We start from the raw sequence: 20,393 nt of genomic DNA, 5'->3' as shown, positions 1-20,393 counted from the left end.
TAACAGGCAGAGGTGAAAAATACAACGAGTCTCCTATTTAAACCAGCTAGAGCTAAATCAAATGTTGAAGTAATCACCATTGATTAATCCTTAACTGGAGTATTTAGACTCAAAAAGTCCTATTTAAACTAGTGATTAATCGTGAATAGTCGTGATTAATCAATTATTGAAACAATTGTTAATTATTTTGGTAATCAATTACTTGTTTAGTGGAGTGTTCAGACTCAAAAAACTGAAAAGAACCCTACTCCCTATACAAAACAATGAAAATGAAAAATCTGTAGGATGTGCCATTTTTATCCAATTAGCCGATTAATCGTCAAAAAAACACTATAGATTAATCGATAACAAAATAATTTAAAGAGAATAACAAATACTATCACAGTACAAATTTGTTCAGAATTTTTTTTTTAGATAAAAATCTGAGAAGTGCGGTCTGCATCTGTCTCCAGCTTACTTTACTGAACAGACCAGACCTTCGTGGGTGGCCATCACTGCAGTGTAAACTCGGCATGCGGGGCTACCTGTTGATTAGCCTGCGGTGAACGATCTTGAGGATGATGATTCTTTCAGCGCAGTCTTTGAGGAAGTCAGACATCTTCTGCTTCAGCTGGGGCTTCATCTCGTGCTTGGCGATCACCTTGAGGTGGTCCCACGACGCCTTGCAGCGGCGTTCCATCTGACACAAGTTCTCCTGCAGCTGGTCGAAGTCCACCTGATGGACGCCAGAGGACGAGCAGGATCTTTACTTACAGGCCCAACGAGGACGCCAAACATGACTGAACTTTGGGAACACTCTGGTTTATTCAACTTATTTTCTTAATTCCCAGAACCTGTAATTCCTGTGATGTAAAACAGTTTGCTAGTCAGTTTTCTGAAGCGCACCTTTGCGGAACGTGTGATGGCTCCGATCTCGGAGTAGAGGTCGGTGCTCTCTGGGAAGTTTTCCACCACGACGGAGCAGGCGTGGTGCAGCAGGGACTGCTTGTGGACCGTGTCTTTTACCTCTGGGACCTTTTCCAAGTATGTCAGCTCAAAGCCTTTGGCCTGAAAACATTAGTGGGGAAATAACAAATAACTGGCTGAAAAACCTGATAACCCTGGAAGAAATGGCATTTTCATTATTTTTTTTTGTCAAAGCTCATGGGTAAAAATGAAAGCAATACATTACTGACAAAAAAAAACACAGATTTGAAGCTCTGCTTTTCGGAAACAGAATTACCTTCGTGACAAGTATTTCTTGCAAAGAAAGCTTTTCTGAATAGGAATTATGTTGAATGCATGGATGGCTGTTTATCAAGCATACAAAACTGGTATAATGTGAGCGCTTACTCTTTTTTTAATAAAGATCGTCTATCCAGAAGTGTATAAGATTCAAGACAGTAAAGATAATGGATTTCTATTTAACCCCCCAAAGCAGTCACTCTGTTTTTTAAACATTTTTCCTGTGGTGTGATGAAAGATTTGGGCGTCTCTCTGGTAAGTCAACGCGTTGTTTAGCTGTGGTTTTTAACTCTGCGTCTTCTGTCAGTACAAAACATGTCTTGGTATCTCCAGGCACAAACCACATTGATAGCTATTATACTTTCCTGCTATGAGTTTACCCATGCTAATCACTTGCATCAGTGACTTGCTCTTTTTCTCAGTGTCTGAGCCAAATAAATGACGTTACAAATGATGTTGAAGTAGTCTGGTCACACATTTTTTTTTTTTTGGCTACGTTCACAGCAGGTAAAAAATAAATGTAAAAAATAAAATCAAATTAATACAGCATATGCTCTTTAAAAACATATTTTGTCGACGGATGACTCACGTTGACGCCATTGAGGAAATTTCCAATGGACAGCAGCGTAGAGAGGATGTATCTGAGAGTTTTGTTCTTCACCAGCTGCTCCATCCCCTCCTTTAGATCCTGCAGTGGCTCGGCCACTTCCTGTCAGGAGAGCAGTACATCATTAGCGGACCCAAACAGAACTCTCGGAAAAACATGTGTTTTACGAGTCTGCGGCAAAAACAGGTGCACCTCGCCTCCCGCTACAAATCATCTGCTCTCGCTTAAGGTCAGGAGAGGTTGTTTAAAGGTTGCTCCTTCGTCGTAAAATATACTCCAGGTTGCTTGAACCCTGAGTTTTTCTAGGCAACAAGCAACAGCTTCTCCCGTGCGCGCGTGTTTGTTTTCCCTGCACGGTATGTTGAGCATTTCAGCAGCAAACAGTCCCCCCAACCCCGCCGTACCAGAAGGGTCGAGCCGTGAGCGCCGCTCCGTCAAAAGCCGCGGTTGCGTCTCGTGCGCATCGAGATGAAAGGAGCCGAAAACCCGTAAACTTTACGCGTGTCTCTTTCTCATGGCTCTCCGGCTTTGAACTTCTCCTCGCGGATGCATTCTTTGCCGGAGTAATCACTGAGCGCATGACGACGGAGGCAGGGGTGCTGCTAATAAAACATGCTTATCTTGTTATGATGTAACTATTTTGATGTTCTGCAGGATGTTGTTTCTTCCTGCCTGCACAAACAACGGCACACATGCTGCGCACCTTCCCACAAACCTCTGCAGCCAGAGAAGTTGGCGATTTGTTTCCAATTAACAAAAAAAAAACAAAAACACACTTGGACCGGATGGCACTTGTGGAAAAGGTACATGTGAACGGTACAGCAAAATCTGACACCAGTAGTCCTCGCCGTTGCACTTAGGAAGTACGTAAAGTCAAGTTGAGGTTATTTGTATGGCCCATTTCAGCAACAAGGCGGTTCAAAGTGCCTTACATCCTAAAAGCATCGTACAGTCACACATTAAGAAACAAATAACATTACATTACTAGCAAGTACACATCAACATTTTTGATCAATGCTCCACTTACTTCTAATCAAAGGCAGCTATGATCAGGTAGGTTTTTAGCCTTGACTTAAAGAAACTCAGTGTTTTTGGTTGTTTTTTGGTTTTTCAAGTTCCCGGAAAGTTGGTTCGGAAGAAAAGCACCTAAAAAACGAAACCCTACTTCTCCGTGGTTGGTGTAAAAAGTTGCTCTTTCCCATAAAATCCTTTTAAAATACATTGTGTTTGTGGTATACTTGCAGTCCCTCCAGGATGTTGCAATCGCATCATGAAATTTCATGCCTTTTTTGGCCTTCTTGGGCTTCCGTACATGAGCAGGAAAGGCGGTAGAGTGTGTCTCAGCGTTTAGCGATCGAGTACGAGATAGACATGATCAAACAAATTATTGTTTGTTTGCAAAGACGCATATCGACTCTCACTGCAAAGTTACAAAGTCTTACCAAGTAATTTTGGTTTAGTTTCTAGTGGAAATATCTTAGTGCACTTGAAAACTAGCTTACAAGTAACTTTTAAGCAAGATATAGGAGCTTGTTTTAAGTAAATAACTCCTTAATATTGTTGAAAACGTTCTTGACATTTCTCCCATGCTGTAAATGAAATAGTCTGCCAACAGAGCAAGTACTTTTTCATCAGTATTAAGGAATTGTTTAGTTAAAACAAGCTCCTTTATTTTGATGAAAAGTCACTTGTAAGTCTGTTTTGTCTTATTCACTTGAGATACTAAAACTACAAACTAGACCAAAATTGCTTGTTAAGAGTTTGTGTTTTTGCAGTGCAAATCAGTTTCGATGCGCAGTTACAAAATGCCACAAAGTAAATGTCACGGAAATGAGAAAACCTGAAGAACTTCAAGTTCAGACTGACCTTCTCCGTTGCTTCGTAGTCCATCTTGAAGGCCCAGAGATGGAGTCTGGCGGAGAGCTCGCTGATGGAGGACAGCGTGAGGAGGAACTGCTCCGCTGAGCCCAGCGGGACGTCCGGATTGGCCAGCTGGGCTTCCTGGATCTTCTGCTTCTCCTCCTCAGTCGGGATCATCGTCAGGAGTTTCTGTGGAACGGGAGAGCGACACATGAGTGGATGCGTGCATGCATCTTCTTTTAAAAAAAAAAATAAAATAAATCACCCAAGGTTTTCACCTCTATGCCTTCCTTGTTGAGCGCGTACTCGTCAAAGTTCAAGATGGCCGTCTTGATGGTGCGCGGCGGAGGCAGGACCGTCAGGCCGATGTTGATGGCGTTGCTCCTCTTCGAATCCAAGACGATGATCTCCTGGCGCTTGCCGTCCGCCGCCGTTTTCTGAGACAAAGGGAAGATGGAGAAAAGGGTCAGCCTCCACATCCCGTCCCCATCTGGTCCCGTTTCCTCTTTCACTGTGGTCCACTTTACAGGCCCGTGAGGATTCGACAACTTTTCACTCGACTGCAGCTGTGGGGGCTGCATGGGGACTGGAAGCAGGAAATACCACGCGTGTTTAGGTTTACGAGAGTGTTTGCATCAATTTATAGGCACCGTTTTACGCCGCTGCATGACCATATATGACCTTTACCAGTGCTGGAGGTGATCCGAAGCTCTGAAAGGGATGAAGTCATACAATATTACCTTATAAAAGTGTAACAGAGTAGCTGCCAGGATCTTATAGCAGCTACAACAAAGACACCAGTTCACTTACACTTGCAGCTCTACTTTACAGGGTTTTATGGTACAGTAATTAACATGTTGGTAGGAAATCTATTTACACTCATGAGCATGAGCGCTTTTAACTATATCTTTAATGCATTCTTTTTTCAGGGTGGCATCATGATGCAACAAACTACAGATAACTATAAGAACCAGAACTTGAATCAAAAATCTGCTTTTATTTTGGATTTTCTCTCATCCACATGAGGTCAAAATACATCTGGTTAGATGTTAAAAAAAAACCTACATGCTTTTTGTGGTCATCAACATGTACCTGTCGCAACTCTGGATGGATGTTTGACCACTCTTCCTATTGAAACTGGAAAAATTTGTTCATATATTACTGGTGAATTTTTATCAACAGATCTAACTTTCTAGGAACAACCATGAAAAAAAAAATCAATATTCAGGCCTGTTTCACCAATATCACTTATGGCGAAACAGGCCGTCATCCATCACTATGCCTTCGCGCTGCTATGATGTTCGTTAGGGTGAAAACCTGACCTCGACTGATGCAAACCATCATTTTGTTTCTGTGGAAAAGCTGTTCTGTTTTATCTTCCAGAAGGTTTTCGACTTGTCCATGTGGGCAGCTGCTCGTTTCATTTGACCTTGAAGCCACATCAGTCTTGGTCGTCAAGACTCTTGTGAAACATCGCTGTGGACAGAGGCAACGGTGGCCCAAGAGTTTCCACTTCACGGCGACTTAAATCTTCTCGAGATGCTCCTGAACATCCTAAGTAACTTCACTTCGTCAGAGGTGAAGATCAGGCTGAACCGGAGGTCAGCAATTTGACATTCTAAAGAGACAATTCAGAGAAACGTCTGGAGCTGTAAACTCTAAGTGACCTTTGGAAAAAGAAAGTGACTCAAGTTTTATGAACACCAACTGCTTCAATTATTTACGTTTCACTGTTTAATTAAAGAGCTAAACGGATTATCCAATTCTAGGTTCTGGAACGAAAAGCATTTTAAAACTTTTATGAGAAGACCATAAAACCATTTTCTTAAACCAAAAAGTTCCAACTTTATGAGGAGGAAAGACAGAACAAAAGAAGGTACCAAAAATATATGCTTGTATATTTAGTGTTAGTTGTATAATAAAAGAAAAACACACACACACAAAATGATAGAAGTTGCTTTTTTACGTTTGTATTACAAACCATTTCTTTTTTTGGCAGAAAACTAATTTAGTTTAAATGAACTAATCTAATTTAAATGAACTCTACCATTCTGCCTATGTCAAGAAAAGAAGTCAATTATCCAGCCAGAATTATATCAGGACGTTGTGTATGCTTTACACATGTACACACACTTCATATTTCTATATAATTTAAACCTTGTTCAGATTAGAGAAAATCGGCAAAAAACCTAAGTAATTTTGCACATAATTGTTGTTTGTTGGATCTTTTTAATCCCTCAAAAAAAAAAACACTTTAAATTAAAATGGCAGTCATGATTATGAAGATGTATGTAAACCTCTGACCTGCAATGTGCTTAATGTGTGGAAATATTTTTATTTCAGGGAATAGCAACATTTCTTTGATAATTTACCTGTTATCCTTTTACACACTCTGTGTTGAAGTGCAACAGTAGAAGTGCTAACCGCTGCTAACCGCTGCTAACCGCTGCTAACCGCCGTCACGCCTCCTGTCACATCGTAGATCTGAGCCATGCAGAGCCGCCAACCGATCGGGCTTCGGCGTAAATTGCAGGTTCTGAAGCGAAGGCTCAGCAGTTCAAAGAGTGAGAGTCCCGGCCTCTGCTCTCTACCTTTGAACCTCGCACGGTTCTTATTTAAAGGCTTTATGAAAATTACAGAGGGATCAAACCTCCCCTGTTTGATCGGGATCAAAAACCCACATCCTCATTTAACCCTAGAAGATTGAAGCATTCGAGAAATCAGAGGGAGAATTTGGATAAAAACAAATGTATAAATAATAAACTCAAAATAAAATAAATCAGGAAATTTATAAACAAAAATATCCTGAATGGACAATTGAAGATCATTCCTCTTAAACAGTGATAGCTAAAGTTAGGTTGGTGCTGCGATGTGGTTCTTTAAACATAAAGTGGAGATGAAATCTCAAGATTTTAGTTTGGATTTTAACGATGATTTTCAAAAGCTTTCCTGCATTTCTTCCATTTTTCTCTGCTTCACCATCCCTGAATTACTTTAAGGAGAAAGTAACAGGATTCTGCAGACTTGGTTGACAACATATTATGGGAATTTCCTTTAAATAAGCAGGAAACTGTCTGTAGGTAAAACATATAGAGCAAAGGCCACATCATGTGATGATTTGTTATCATCACATGATGTTAAATATCGTGTGTTTATGGTCTGACCAAGTTCAAACCATAAACATCGAGGACCAGCAGCATCAGCGCACATGGTGCTTCCCCTGGTCTCTACTTTTAAACATGGAGTAAAGACTTTAGCTAACAGCACGAAGCTGGACAGGGATGGAGGGGACACTCATAATCATGAATATCCCTCATGATTTTGTCTCTTTACCTTTGTCACTGGTATTTCCTTTGATTTGGTCTCAAACAGGTGTTCCAGTTTGGCTGTATCCAACTTGACAGGTTCCACTTTGGACCAGAAGGAGTCTCCGCTCCACTTGTGGTCCTGGTACTGGCAGTCTGTCGGACGCACCTGAGGACAAACAGTCAACAGATTGACTCAGATTGTTTCCAAAGAGTAATTGCCTGAGGATTAAGTGGCTAAACAAACAAAATCACTTTGATCATAAGACGACTAGTCTGGGTCCAAACTCTTTTCACTAACTCAATAAAGCTACTCGAGCACTGAGAAGACGACTGGCGATGGGCGACTCAGGAAAAAGAAATTCAGTAGATCAGAGTTAACAGGCTGTGCTGACAAACTTCCTAAGTGTGGAAGTTGTTACTGAGCAAAGATGTCTGAGTATCAGTGAGGTGCAAGGAGATGAAGTCAGAGGAAGGACAAAAGATGGAAGAAGTTGTTTTTTCCGCATTTTCAGAGTTGTGTTTGCTGTTCACTTCGGTTTGTATTTTTTACGTTTTTGTGGCACTAGTGGCCTTTATTTCCAGAATTCAGACAGGAAATTGACAGAGAGAGAAGGGGAGAAGACATGAAGGAAAGGTCCCAAGCTCAAACCATAAACATCGAGGACCAATAGGATCAGCGTACACGGTGCCGCCCCAGGTCTCCACTTATAAACAGGGAGTAAAGACTTTAGCTAACAGCGGGAAGCTTGAGAAATAAAAGCATGTCTAGAGAGTATCTATGGTATACCTGTTAATATGACTACACTAAAGCTAACCATCCAAAATTTGGATGATCATTTTCTCTTTGTTTCACATTATCAATCAAATTGCCTTTTCACGACGATTCGGCTCCTATCAGTTCAGGGCAGGAAGGCCAACATAAAAAAACATGCATTGTAGAAAGCCATTAATGCAAACTCCAAAATGGAAAATCATAAGTGGCTAAAATCAGTATCAGCAGGTTAGAACTGCTCCTGACTCACCTCGCTCCAGAAGAGCCTAATTGTCTTCTTCTTCTTGTTGAAGAGAGGCGGCTCGGAGGGAGGAGGCGCCGTGGCCGGACCGCTGAAGGACGGAGGCGGCGGAGGCCTCAAGACGCCGATCAAGGGAGGCGGTGGAGGGCAGCAGCCTAGAATGGGGGGCGGCGGAGGAAGCCGCGGGATGAATGGTGGAGGAGGCGGCGGAGGCGGGAGGTCGCCGCACCCTCCCATCAGAACGGCGTCCAGGATGTCCTTGTCATCGTCGTCCGTCAGGTCGGTGAAGCTGATGTCCCTGATGCGTAGCTCTCGGGGGCTGGCCAGGAGCTGGTCCCAGATGGTGTCCGACTCCTTTTTGGGAGGGGGCGGAGGTGGAGGAGGTGGCTCGTTGGCCGGGGCGTCCAGGTGGGGGTGGGACGAGCCAAGGTCTTTGACCAGGTCACCGAAGCGCTCGGCGATCGGACGGATACCCCGTCGATGCTCCAACTTGTCCTCCTTGTTGCTGCTCTCCAGGCTCGCCTCCTGATGCGTCTCCCTGTCCTCCTCCTCCCCCTCTCCCTTCTCCTTCTCCTTCGCTTTCTCCGCGTCCTCCTCTTCCTCCTCCTCGGCGCTGGGCTTTGAGCTCTGGGAGTACAGCATGTCCAGCATGAAGAGTTTGCTATCGAGGAGCTTGTTGCAATTTTCGTTCACTTCTGTCTCTTTAAAGCCTGGGGGAGAAAAAAGGTAAAGTGGTAATCCCAAAGTTATTTTGAAATTCCCGAAAAATAAAGCCACAAAAAGGAGTACTTTGATGATTTTCCTTTAGAGGACACCCACCATTCTCCGTGCTAACCCTCTCCTCTCTCTCCAAGGTGCTGCTGGCGGAGGAGATGCTGGAGGCCGAGCAGTTGTCCTTCTCGTTTACCTCCTCATTCTGTCGCTCCTTGTCACTAAGGATGCCGCTGTCCTCCTCCGCCTCCTCCTCTCTCTGCTTCTCCACTTCCTGCTCAGGCTCCTTCACGTCCTCCTCCTTGTCCGCCGCCACTTCCTCCTGCACTTCTTCGTCCTCCACTTCCTTCTGCTCTTCCACTTCCCCTGCTTCAGCTCCTGCCTGCTTCTCTTCCTCTTCTATGCTGGGACTGGAGTCGTCGGCTTCTTCTGTCACAAGAGAGTGCAACTTTTCAGTCACACTAGAATTTCGTTCACCTTGAATAAGAGTTTCATAGACCTGAATTATTTGTAGCGACGTGCTATTTATATCTGGCAAAACACTGGCCTTTGATTTAGAGCCAGTTCTGGATGGAATTGAACTATTTTCCGGCAAGAAAAATAAAAACACACAGCCGTGCCGCAATGTAAACAATACGGGCGATGCACAAAGCCGGGCTGTTGGAGGAGCTCGATATGAGCAGGAAACGAGGAATTAAGTTCCTGTTTACATCGAATCCCGCCCGTGTACACGGTACACACACGTAAATCAGCAGCACAGTCCGAGCTGTGATGCAGGCAGGGTCTAGAAAAACACGCCGCAGACGCTCGCCTCTGTGAGCTACAGTGCCTCGGCCCATGGCTTCGCTTGTGCTCCAAAACAAGGCTGTTTTTTTTTTTTTTTCTTGCATGAGATGTTTGGGGATCACTCTGTCAAAAGCTTCTTTCAAAAACCAATCTGACCCTTGCACTCACATCCTCCCTGTCTCTGCGAACCTCCTTTCACTTACTGCGTCCACAATCTGCCTTCTTTTTTCCCTTCCACTGCACATAGTTGTATGCTAATTGAAACGGTAAAGTGAAGCAGTTTTCGTTTTACTCCTAAGGGGCAAAACAGATGCTTGGGAGTTGAACAGATGACCTTCTGGTTTTCATTCAGACTCAAGAACCTGCTAACACAAACAAAGATATACAATGCCGTGTTAAAATGAGCCAAAATTCGCTAGTTTTAGATGCTAGTCAGCCAACATTAACGTTGATGTTCGGAGATCCACTGCGAAATATCTGGGGTCTTACTTAATGACAACAAGTTAACTCCCTAAATCCTACAAACACTACAACTCAACATGTCACCGTGTGACAACAAACATTGTGTGCTACCTTTTATAGCATGACCAGGCTAGCTTAAAGTTAGCTAGTTTTAGTCTCACATGCTGTTACCTGCTACCAACCTTTTTTTGTTTTTTACATGTGGGGCTCAAAGATATAATGAATGACCTAAAAACATTAGCTTCAAATAGGACTGTATAAGGGTTACCTAACAATAGCATCCTAACTGCTTATGTAGCCTGAATGCAAGGCAACAATGAGTAAAACGTGTAGCACGATATGGATTTTTAACGTTTTGTTCATTACCCATCTGAGACCCTGACAACTGCCTCTGCCTGTGGAGGAAGCCCAACATTGTCAACCCCATGGGAGCTATTTAGTCAACCCCAGTGGGTCCACTTCGAGACAAGACTGAGAAAAGTCCACATGGGCCACAAACCTGTTAGCTAGATATTGTCCCCCATCTTGTCTAGAATTTATGAATTTGCTCACCACAGATACACTGTAGTCCAGCTTTACAGAAGGTTGTCATGCCTACAAAAATGAGTCATTTAAGTCTTTCAACCATTTATCTCCCCCCAAAAAGGATTGATTCAAAACAGCATGATAAAACTGAACTGTTAAATTATCACAACATAAAAGCCACAATTTCAGAATCCTTTTTTTTTTTTCATGAAAAGCAAGTAGCTGATACTAGCTTGTTTGTAAGGCTAGCAGGTTTAACAGACATGCCAGATTTGCCAACTTTAGTAGTAAATTAACCTAATACATTATTAAGATTGATGGATGTTCTTAGTTTTTGCAATGTGACTGTTCATGTTTTTCTTGAGCGGAAATATTTTCAAAATCACCAAATTTGTCTTTTGTTTTTTAGTTGTCCAAGAAATGTTTGGTTTCTTTACAGCAGCAAGTGGGGTCTCACTGAAAGAATGGCAAGTACATAGATTTAATAAAATACAAAACAAGGTCGACCTTTGAGCTTAGCTAGCCCTACTGAGACCAAGACTGGACATTTTAGCAAAGCTTGCATCACCAATGACTTTTCAGAAACAGAAACACCAGGTGATTCTGTCCTCCTACCAGGCTCAGAGGGGGTGCAGGCGGTGCCCGGCGTCTCAGGTTCAAGATCAGCTTCTCCTTCCTCCTGGGAGGCAAAGGATGATGGCGTGCTGCTGCGCGATGACGAGGGCCAGGCCTCCGAGGGTTCAAAGGGCAGGCTGAGGTCAGGCCGAGTCCTCGACACCCGGACGCGGTCCCTCTCGTACTCCTCCGCCGCCAGACGTTCTACGTTCTTATACCTGAAGGAGAGCGAAAGATGAGTTGCTGATGTCTGCTGAAGCGAAACCACTTGTTTAAGAATCTCGACCAACGACGGTATATCGATTATAAGCGATGCAACGGAGAGTCAATGGAGCTCATGTTCTCTTCTACTGCTGTCAACACGACGTTTCAAGTAACTCCTCTGCCTCCCCATGTTCAGGTTCATCTGCTAATTTTTCAGCATCAATCCTGTCAGCCTTAAAGATTTGGAAGAAAGGGAGAGAGAGGAGAGAACAAAAAAAAAAGAGTTGAAGAAAGGCCAGACCTGTTGCAGATCCCTTCCTTACGTCCTTCTCCACGTCTCTGTCCTTCTCCTTCTTCACTTCCACCCTTTCTCCGACCGCTAAACTTCCCCGTTCAACCTGCTGGTCCTCACGGAAATTTAGGGCACTGAGTCAACCCTCTCTCTCTCTTTCTTTCTCTCTCAGTGTCTTTCTTCTTTCTCTAACCCCTCCTCTTTCCCACCACGCTGTGAATGTGTGCAGCTTCTGTTCAGACTTCATTAGCATCAGGACACTTCTGATGTCTGAAGAAACCAGACACGAACGCTCTGGTGTGTGTTGGGTCCCCTATCTGCATGTGATTAGGCGTGAACCGAAGTTAGTGTGAGCCAAGTGTGTATAGTTGGCTTCAACGTACTGTATGTATACACACACACACACACACGCAAACACACACGCAAACACACACACAAGCACTGAATGGGAGTTTGCAAACACACCTCTCCTGCTGTGAGACCTGATTGTGAGTTAATCTCTCTTTGAAAACAGAGCATTGTACGTTTCTGCAGAACTGTTCTTGACCAATTAAAGCATACACTGTTGTATAATCTGCTCATGTTTACTAAGGATGCACCAAAACGACAACAAACGCAACCAAAATCATCACCACAAATAAGACAACTTATCTATAATTTACTTAGAGCTACATTCCAGCATAAAAAAAAAAACAATTGAGACTGATCCCAACACAGTTTTCTTTAAATGTTAGTGAAGAATTACGAGAACATCATCTGGGATTTTAAGGGATGTTTGCCCTGTTTAAGCCACCAACATTTAGTTTATATTGGTGTGTTAAAGTGAGAGGAAACACCAAAGTAAGACCTAAAGAGCTAAACAGAGAAGACTGTAGCAGCTTATGAGTCTGGTAACGTATTTAAAGAGGTCTCAAAATAATTAGTCTAGAAGCAGAGAGCATTCGAAACAACTGGCAACGTGCCAATACCCAGCAACATTGGCAAGTTCGCCCTGAAAGCGGACCACAAGATGCTAAAAGAGGTCTCCAAAAACCCCTAAAATGTCAACATGGGACCTACATCAGGCTCCAGTGGTGATGTGACTGTACACAATTTGTATAGTCTGAAATAAACCACACAAGTTTTACTTCAGTGGGAAGTGTACAAGGCTTTGCTGTGTAAAAACATTAAAGTTCACCAGGAAGAATGTGGACCGAGACCAGGACTTCTGGAAGAATGTTTTTCTATTTATGTATTTCATTTTTTGTACTAATGAATCTCAACATCTGCAATTCAGAGACCAGAAATGACATCAAATATTCCAAAAAGAGACAATCATCAAACAAACTGTGAGGCATAAAGATTGAAGCGTCGGGTTTCAGAATGCTTTGCTAGCACCTGCATGCTAACACCATGACTTTAACTATGAAACAGGAGGTGTTTGTGTAAAATGTGAGACCAAAAAAACAAACAAACAATTAAAGCTGGACTGTGCTGAATCAAAACTCACGTTCAGATCCCCTCGAGTTTCTTGGGGTTGCTTTGAAATGGACTGAACATGCAAGAAAACCATCAAACATCTAATAGCTGAAAGCGAAGAGTAGGGAAAACTTTCTTTAGACCGATTGGTAAGATAGCGATAAGACCAGTCTCACTTACAAAGCTAGGTAATGATCTGTGAACCTTTCTTTTCACAGAAATTTATGTGAAATACATAATCTATGTTATCTGGAAGAGTTGCTGCTCAGTTGAGAAAACAGCTAGCATTGAGATTGGACGGTGGAGAAAATTTTGGATGGTAGAATTATAGGGAGTGGTGGAAGATGAAGAGTTAGCCTGACGATCTCCCTTTCTTCCCTTTAAAACTGGTTATAGGCAACTAAAACAACACAAACTTTCGCAAGAGATCTTGTGAGGTTTGACGCTAATTTGGTCTATTTTTTTAAGCAAAATGATGTTAGCTGAGGCTAATCTCCGTATCAGTCTGCCTGATTGACGACGAGACCTGAAAAAGCACATTAACCTCACAATTGTCTGTGATTTTATGGACTTAGAGCAAACTCATGAGTTTTAGCTAACCAGACTTGAAAACAGTGGTAACTTGGGAAGAAAGAGAGGCCACCGTCTGAGTAGCTGTTAGCCTTCCAGCTCATTGAGCATTTTGCTTTTACATTTTCTCGCATTTTAAATAAGCTCACCATGATGTAACACCTGTCTATTACAACTAGGTCATTGCTAATAAAAACTTCCTAAAACCTCACATCAAAAACATGAACAGTCCCTTTAATATGTAACCAACATACAAATAAAGGTCAATCATTGTCCGTCTGTAGCTAACTGATCCCAGAATGCTATCATATTGGCTATGTAGCTAATGTAGTTAACTATAAAACAGCTTTTGCCCACTAGTTTAAATTCAGATGAGTTTCAGACTCTTTGTGAGTACTTTGTTCCTGTCTGTCTGGTTCTCTTTCACTTCTCAATGCTTTTCAGACTAACTCTGCATTTATAAATGGTGAGCTTTTAGCTCAGTGTGTATCAGAGCCACACCACTGTGTGTGTGTGTGTGTGTGTGTGTGTGTGTGCCTGCGTGCGTGTGTGTGTGTTGCAGAAAACCAAACACCAAGTGACGGGTTGAGAAGTCGTCACTTCACTGTGAATAAAAACCCCTAACATGTGACCCCAGCCGGGTGTAATCTCCCGGCGCAGGGCGCGCTCTGTGTTCTGGATGATCCTGGGAATAAGCAACAAGCTGCAGAGGGAAGAGCTGGAGAGCATTTGCATATCCACTAATCCCTCAAGAGGCAAAAAGTGTGATGTGGCAGCTAACCAGTTGTCTAATCAGTTAGTTTTCAGTAGTTTATCTAAAACCTGGAGATGCAGTTTATTTTTATACACATTCACTGCATTAAATGCAAACTTTGTAAATGTCTAATCTATGTTTTAAAATGTTTGCTGTTGCATCTTATTAGAATATATACATTACATAATTAATATAAAGCTTCATGGAATAGGATTAAATTGGATTTAAGGGTTTTACAGGTCAGCTTTAGTGCAAAAACCAGAACACAAAGGTTTCAGGAAATTATTTTCAGTTTTATTGTTCGTATTTTGTACACACCCATACCTCTTTTGATCCTTTCTTCTTGTTTTAATCTTTTTTTCTTACTTTCCTCTTTTCTTTATTTCAGTCTCCATCACTGCCCTCCTTTACTTTTTCCTCATCATTTATTTAACCGTTTCTTCTTTCTGCATTCCCCTTCTTTTCTTATTTCCATCCTTCCTTCTTCCACACTTCCTCTCGTCATTTTCTCCTTCGGTTTTATTTTTCTTCCTTCCATGTTCACTTCCCAACTTTCACCGATTCCTTTCATTTTCACCGCTTTCCTAAATTCTTCACTTCTCCCCTTTCTGTTTTATTTCTTTGCTGTTATTATTCTTTTATTTTCATTATACTTTGTTGGATCTTTGTTTCCTTCGTTTATTTCCTTGTGGTTTTTCCCAATAATTTGACTAAGTTTTGTTTTTATTTAATTGCTATGCAAATTTTTGTTCTCTGACATTTTACATGTTCTATATAAATAAATAAAGATTTCCAAGATTAAGAACAATGAAACATCCTGTTTGTCTGAAGAGCTTTGAGCTTGGTGATAGTAACACTTGTAACATTAGTAGGCTTACTGTAACTGATTAAACTTTAATAGGTTTAAATATTTAATGTTTTTAAACTCCTTCAGCAGTGTGAAAAATGACTTGTTGCAAAGTGCGGCCCACAGAGAGAGCAGGCTGTCAAACGATCTGTTTTGTTATCTGGAGTTAAAGCTCCAACTCTTCCTTTTGGACCAGATGTTTCTGTGCTGTTTGTCAAGTAAATGGATACCACAGGGACATTAGGTGGGGAGGACACAAAAATGTGTGCTAGCCCGATAAGCACGACACCCAAATGCGTCGTAAATACAACACACCGCGGCTAACGGGTCATCTTCTCAGAAACTGGGCTCTCTTAACCGAGAGCAACAGAGAAACTCTGGATGTAGCTTTTAAACAGCTGGCTTACAAATAAAAAAGGCCACACTGAGAATGACTGGCATGACCCGAGTCCCTCGCTTCCTGCGATTCCCATCTGCACACAAACACAGATTTTTACAGGCCTCGTGAAAATTCTTCCTGCGTGTAAGGAGAGGATCGGTGCGAGGATTCAGCGCGGAGACCTCCGAATCGGTTTGTCTGGAGACGTGCAGCTAAAACAATCAACTCCCAAACGGGGAGGAGGATGGAGAAAACAGCCGAACTTCACACACACACACACATCGCACTGTGAGGCTGTGGCAGCTGAGGGCGGCGATTTAACCTGAGAACAATTACGCCACTACCGAGCTTCCCTAAGACCGGCCTTTGAGAGCTTCGCCCCAGCGGGGTCAGATGATGTTTTGATTTAGTGGGAGAACTTACCGCTCCTCCCGCGCGAGCCGGGCCTCTTCCATCTTATCCACATAGTCGCGGCTGGGACACACACACACACACACAGAAACAGAGAATTGATAAAGATAAACATCATGCAGAGTCCCACCAGCGTGGTAAAGAAAAACCACGTAAAGAAGTAAATTCCTATCTGTCTCATGGTGAAGCCAGTTTGTTAGATTTCTTTATTTTTAACTCACACCTTGAAAACCAAACCTACATTTAGTCAATCTGAACAATTATACACGTATGCAATGGATAACTTTACTGTAGCATTAAATTATATTATTGCAACAATTGCAAAATAAATCTCTGACATCAATGAGGCTGAGCTGGTTAATAAATGTAAAAAAGGAAATTTTAGTTTTCTGTTTTAAGCAAACAGACAAACATAAAGTTATCAGATTATGAGACATTCATAGCAGCTGCTGGCTGTACCGCTCTGAATTCAACACAAAAGTAAAAATGTCTTTTCCTGCTATAAGCCCTTAAGGCAGCGGCGTCAGACTCGTTTTCATGTTGGGCCATATCATGATCACGAATGTCCTTACAGGGCCGGCTGATAAAAACGACCCACCAACTATTAAAATATCTGCATGTGATGAATACTTATTGACATTAGATCTTTTTTTTTCATGTATTTTGGAAATATACAGATAAAAACAGCTTTGTTTTGATCACTAAAATATTTAAAAGCACAACTTTTATATTTAAAGTTATATTTCTGTGGTTCTCTAGAGTCTAGAGGGCCACATAAATAGTTACAGCGAGCCGGATTTGGCCCCCGGGCCTTGAGTTTGACACATGTGACTGAAGGTAAAGTGAACACATTTACTTTACCTTGTCATCAAGACTGAGCCACGCTGCTAAAATGTAACAGTGCTCATGTCTTTGAATAAAAACGCTACATCTCTGGGTTCTGCTGCTTCCACTTCCTCACTGTTTTCTTTGCTTTACTGAAACTTTCCGAAGCTCCACTTTAAAACAAAGCAAACGTTGAAGCCTCACCTGTGCTTGTTCCTCTCCTCTCGCTCTATCCTCTGCAGCCTCTCCTCCCTCTCCACACGGCGGCGCTCTCGCTCAGCCGCCAGAGACTCCTGGTGCTGTCGGTAGGACGACGACAGCAGTCCCCCTAATGCCACCCTAACAACAAACAGGCAGTCATGAGGACGTCTATATGTTTATTACAAACGTTGGTGTTTTTTTTTTAATCAGGAAGTGTTGGGGTAAATGCTGACGTTGCCCCCTCACCTCGAGGTTGTGGGTGTACTCGGGGTGCTGAGGGAGGTGTAGGACGCGACTCCGTTCCTAATAGAAACAAAAAAGAAGAAAAAACTGTCAGAAAAAAAATGGCAACACTGAAGGAAGTCATTAGTCGCCTGGTCACCTAACACTCAGGCATGAGCCCCGATCAGAACCCCTCTTACGCAACACCAGGGTGACCCTAATTACTCACAACTGAAGCGTCTGTGCGATTATAAAACAGTTTCTGGCTTTAAATGTAAAACTTTGCTGCCAAAATGAAAGTGATGACATAACGCCTAAAAAGAAAAAAACAAAAACAAAAAACATGTTCATACCTCCTGAACTTTTCCTCATCTTATTAGGTATTTTGGTGTGATTTTTTTATATATTTTTTTTGTTACAATGACTCATTACTCTGAAAACTCTAAAAGAAAAAAAGCAACCCAAACAATCAGTTTTTAAGTAGCATCTTGTAAAAAAAACAGGCGTTTTGTGAAAACCTTTCCAATCTGTCCTGATCAGACGAGACGAAAACTGAAATTTTTGCCTGACTTGCAGAACTCTGTATGATGGAAACCCTGAACACGACCCCGTCACGTGTTACCATGGTGACGGTGACATATGGTGGTGGCATCATGGTGTGCTTTTTATGAGTAGGTTTGAGGAAACTAAAAGTAGCTAAATGTAGAAAAAACCTGGTAGAAAACTTCCAAAAATTGGGGAAGAAATACTAAAGGGCTGTGAATACTTTTGCAAGTGGATGTGAATAAAATCATTTTTTATAGCAAAAAAGAATGAAAGAATGTAAACAAATTCAGGCACATTGTTTCAGAAACAGAGGTGAACACAATGAATGTACTCACTAACAGAGTCAACTAAGTGACCCATATTCCTCACAAGCTACATGGAAGTGGTTGAGTGAAAACACAAAATAAAGGAAAGTACTAAAGCAAAGCATGGAAACAGAAAGAAAAGAAAAAGTGTTGCTAAACGGTAAGAAACTGAGGGGAAAGGGAGTGAGATTTAAAGACGGAGAGGATCAGAAGGGATCAGTGGATGCTCTACGGTGCTTGCACTGAAAAACAGAGGAACAGATTGGAACTGTGAAATCTCCCAACAAGTGCAGATTACCGACTCAGCAGGAGAGCTGATGAAGACTGAGAGCAGCTAAGCGAAGAGAGGAGAGAGGGAAGCGAAAGCAGCGATGGACTCAAGGTGCAAAGCGTGTGACGGGGAAGGAAGTGAAACGAAAACAAGTCGGTGAGCAAGAAAAGTGGTGCCGAAAGAAATCCAAAGTCGGTGCAAGAAAAATAAAAGCAAGAAACAGAAAGTGGGTGCAAAACAAATAAAAAGTAAAAATAAAAAATGAAGAAACATCTCCTGGTAGCCATGAGAAGAAGAACAAGAAGAAGAAGACGTTCTGCTCTCCGTCTGACCTGGGAGGAGTTGTTGTTTTGGGCGACTCCTCGCTGCGTTTAGCCTGAGCCGACGGCGCCGGCTCATCGTCCAGGTCGTACGAGAAGAGGTGGAAGGGCGAGTGGGGCAGGTAGGGGACGCGGTCGGGGGACAGGCGGGAGCTGCCGCGCAGCGGAGGGCTGACTTCCTTGGTGGCGGGGACAGTGACTGTAGAGCGCTTCCTGGCCAGCAGGGTGGCCAGCAGGGAGGGCTGGGACTGGGGGCCGAGACTACTGCCACACTCTGGAGGAGGGGGCGTCGGGGTAGAAGGGGACGACGTAGATGCTGGGGGTATTTCTGCCTGAGTCTTCTGCTCATTGTCCGTTTTAGTTCCCTTTCTGGAGGAGATGGTGATGGACTGAAGGGTGGTCCTGTGGAGGACGGTGGACGTAGGGCACGCGGCCCTGAGAACAGAGGATCAGATTGAAGGTTTCAGAAAGCATACCTGGAGAGAGGCTGTTAACAAAACCACAACAAACATGGGCAGGGTATCTGCAGGTTTCAACAAGTCAAATTTAAGACCTTTTAATGCCACCTTGAATGAATTTAAGACTGAAAAAACTGTAGACGCAGAGGATGGTCGGGGAATCCTGGTGTGTGACAATCAAGCCTGGCAAAAACGGTGACATTTCTGGGGTTTGTTGCAGCTCTGTGTGTTTCCCACACTGCATATGGCTCTCTGTATGTGGCTTTATAGAGAGCTATATGCCAAACTGAACACTTCTTAGCTTGGCTTATGACAAGCTTAAAACTTGTCATAAGTTTTTAACCGTCATGTTGGATCAAGACGGTTAAAAGCACCAAGCCTCATACGGGTTAGCAAAAGACGTGAGCCAGTGGAACATCGCTGTTGAAAAATCTGCACTTAATCATAAAATAGACGCAGAAAAGGCTAGCTAGCAAAAGAACATTCGCAGCTAGTTAGCGGTAGCCTCAACCGTCTTGAGTCACAGAACGCAATGAAGATGTCTGCGCACTACTTAAACAAAAAGAGCTACTTATACAAGATTAAATACTTCTCTCAAGACAAAATGTAATTCCTCTGATTGACATATTTTAAGATATTTTAAGGCTTCTTATTAATGCGTTGACACCTTGTTGGGTCACAATTAGCTCAAACTAACTGCGCATCTAAGACAAAACACACACATTTACCACTGCTTCCCTACACAAAACACCAAGACACACGAAAGCAGCGCTACTTTTCACTTCCATGTCACCACCGAGACCTAAAATACCTGGAGGTGGTCTGATTAGCCCCCTCCTTCTCATCCGAATCAGATTCAGTCACAGGGGTCTCTTCTTCCTCTTCCTCCTCCTCCTTATCCTCCTCTTTCTCCTCTATTCCACATTCTTCCTCTCTATGGATGAGGGTGGGTGGTCGAGGAGGGAAACACGATGGGAAGATTTGGGGGAAAGATTGAGGAAGAGATGAAGCGGTACATGAGACCAGCATGCAAACGGACACCTTCACATGAATAAGGAAGGTTAGATGAGACCGACACAATGATTAGAGATGACCTAACAGTTTAGTTCGGGAGGCGACAAACAGGGATGTGACAAATACTAGATCAAGATGGTTAAAAGTGCTAATTGGAAACACGAGGAAGAACTCTGACATGACGCGGGGGGGGATGGCCGATGTT

At 42.8% G+C, this 20,393-nt stretch overlaps 2 protein-coding genes across 5 annotated transcripts in view; both read right to left on the bottom strand.

Moving 5' to 3' along the window:
• The window catches only part of LOC103143334 (glutathione S-transferase A-like), a 13,834-nt gene extending 13,342 nt beyond the window's left edge, over positions 1 to 492 (bottom strand). The window contains exon 1 of the mRNA XM_007559816.2: positions 472 to 492. Coding sequence (XP_007559878.1) covers positions 472 to 492 — 21 coding nt within the window. The remainder of the gene's footprint in view (positions 1 to 471) is intronic.
• The window catches only part of fhod3a (formin homology 2 domain containing 3a), a 70,658-nt gene continuing 50,552 nt past the window's right edge, over positions 288 to 20,393 (bottom strand). Inside the window, exons 11-24 of one of the 4 annotated variants that reach the window (XM_016675173.1) lie at positions 19,986 to 20,108; positions 18,729 to 19,151; positions 17,299 to 17,355; positions 17,056 to 17,190; positions 16,039 to 16,089; positions 11,112 to 11,329; positions 8,832 to 9,149; positions 8,022 to 8,722; positions 7,025 to 7,165; positions 3,970 to 4,128; positions 3,698 to 3,880; positions 1,814 to 1,933; positions 886 to 1,047; positions 288 to 715 (exon numbers count right to left, since the gene is read on the bottom strand). In XM_016675173.1, the coding sequence (XP_016530659.1) occupies positions 521 to 715; positions 886 to 1,047; positions 1,814 to 1,933; positions 3,698 to 3,880; positions 3,970 to 4,128; positions 7,025 to 7,165; positions 8,022 to 8,722; positions 8,832 to 9,149; positions 11,112 to 11,329; positions 16,039 to 16,089; positions 17,056 to 17,190; positions 17,299 to 17,355; positions 18,729 to 19,151; positions 19,986 to 20,108 (2,986 nt within the window). In that variant the 3' untranslated portion in view covers positions 288 to 520. Of the gene's footprint in view, positions 716 to 885; positions 1,048 to 1,813; positions 1,934 to 3,697; positions 3,881 to 3,969; positions 4,129 to 7,024; positions 7,166 to 8,021; positions 8,723 to 8,831; positions 9,153 to 11,111; positions 11,330 to 16,038; positions 16,090 to 17,055; positions 17,191 to 17,298; positions 17,356 to 18,728; positions 19,152 to 19,985; positions 20,109 to 20,393 lie in introns of all 4 variants that reach the window. The other 3 variants (XM_016675172.1, XM_016675174.1, XM_007559787.2) reach the window with 3 other exon arrangements.

This window comes from Poecilia formosa, unplaced genomic scaffold (assembly GCF_000485575.1).
Source record: "Poecilia formosa unplaced genomic scaffold, Poecilia_formosa-5.1.2 Scaffold107, whole genome shotgun sequence".
Taxonomy (NCBI): Eukaryota; Metazoa; Chordata; class Actinopteri; order Cyprinodontiformes; family Poeciliidae; genus Poecilia; species Poecilia formosa.
The sequence above is the reverse complement of the archived record's forward strand: the minus strand, read 5'-3'. Positions and strand labels throughout refer to the sequence as shown.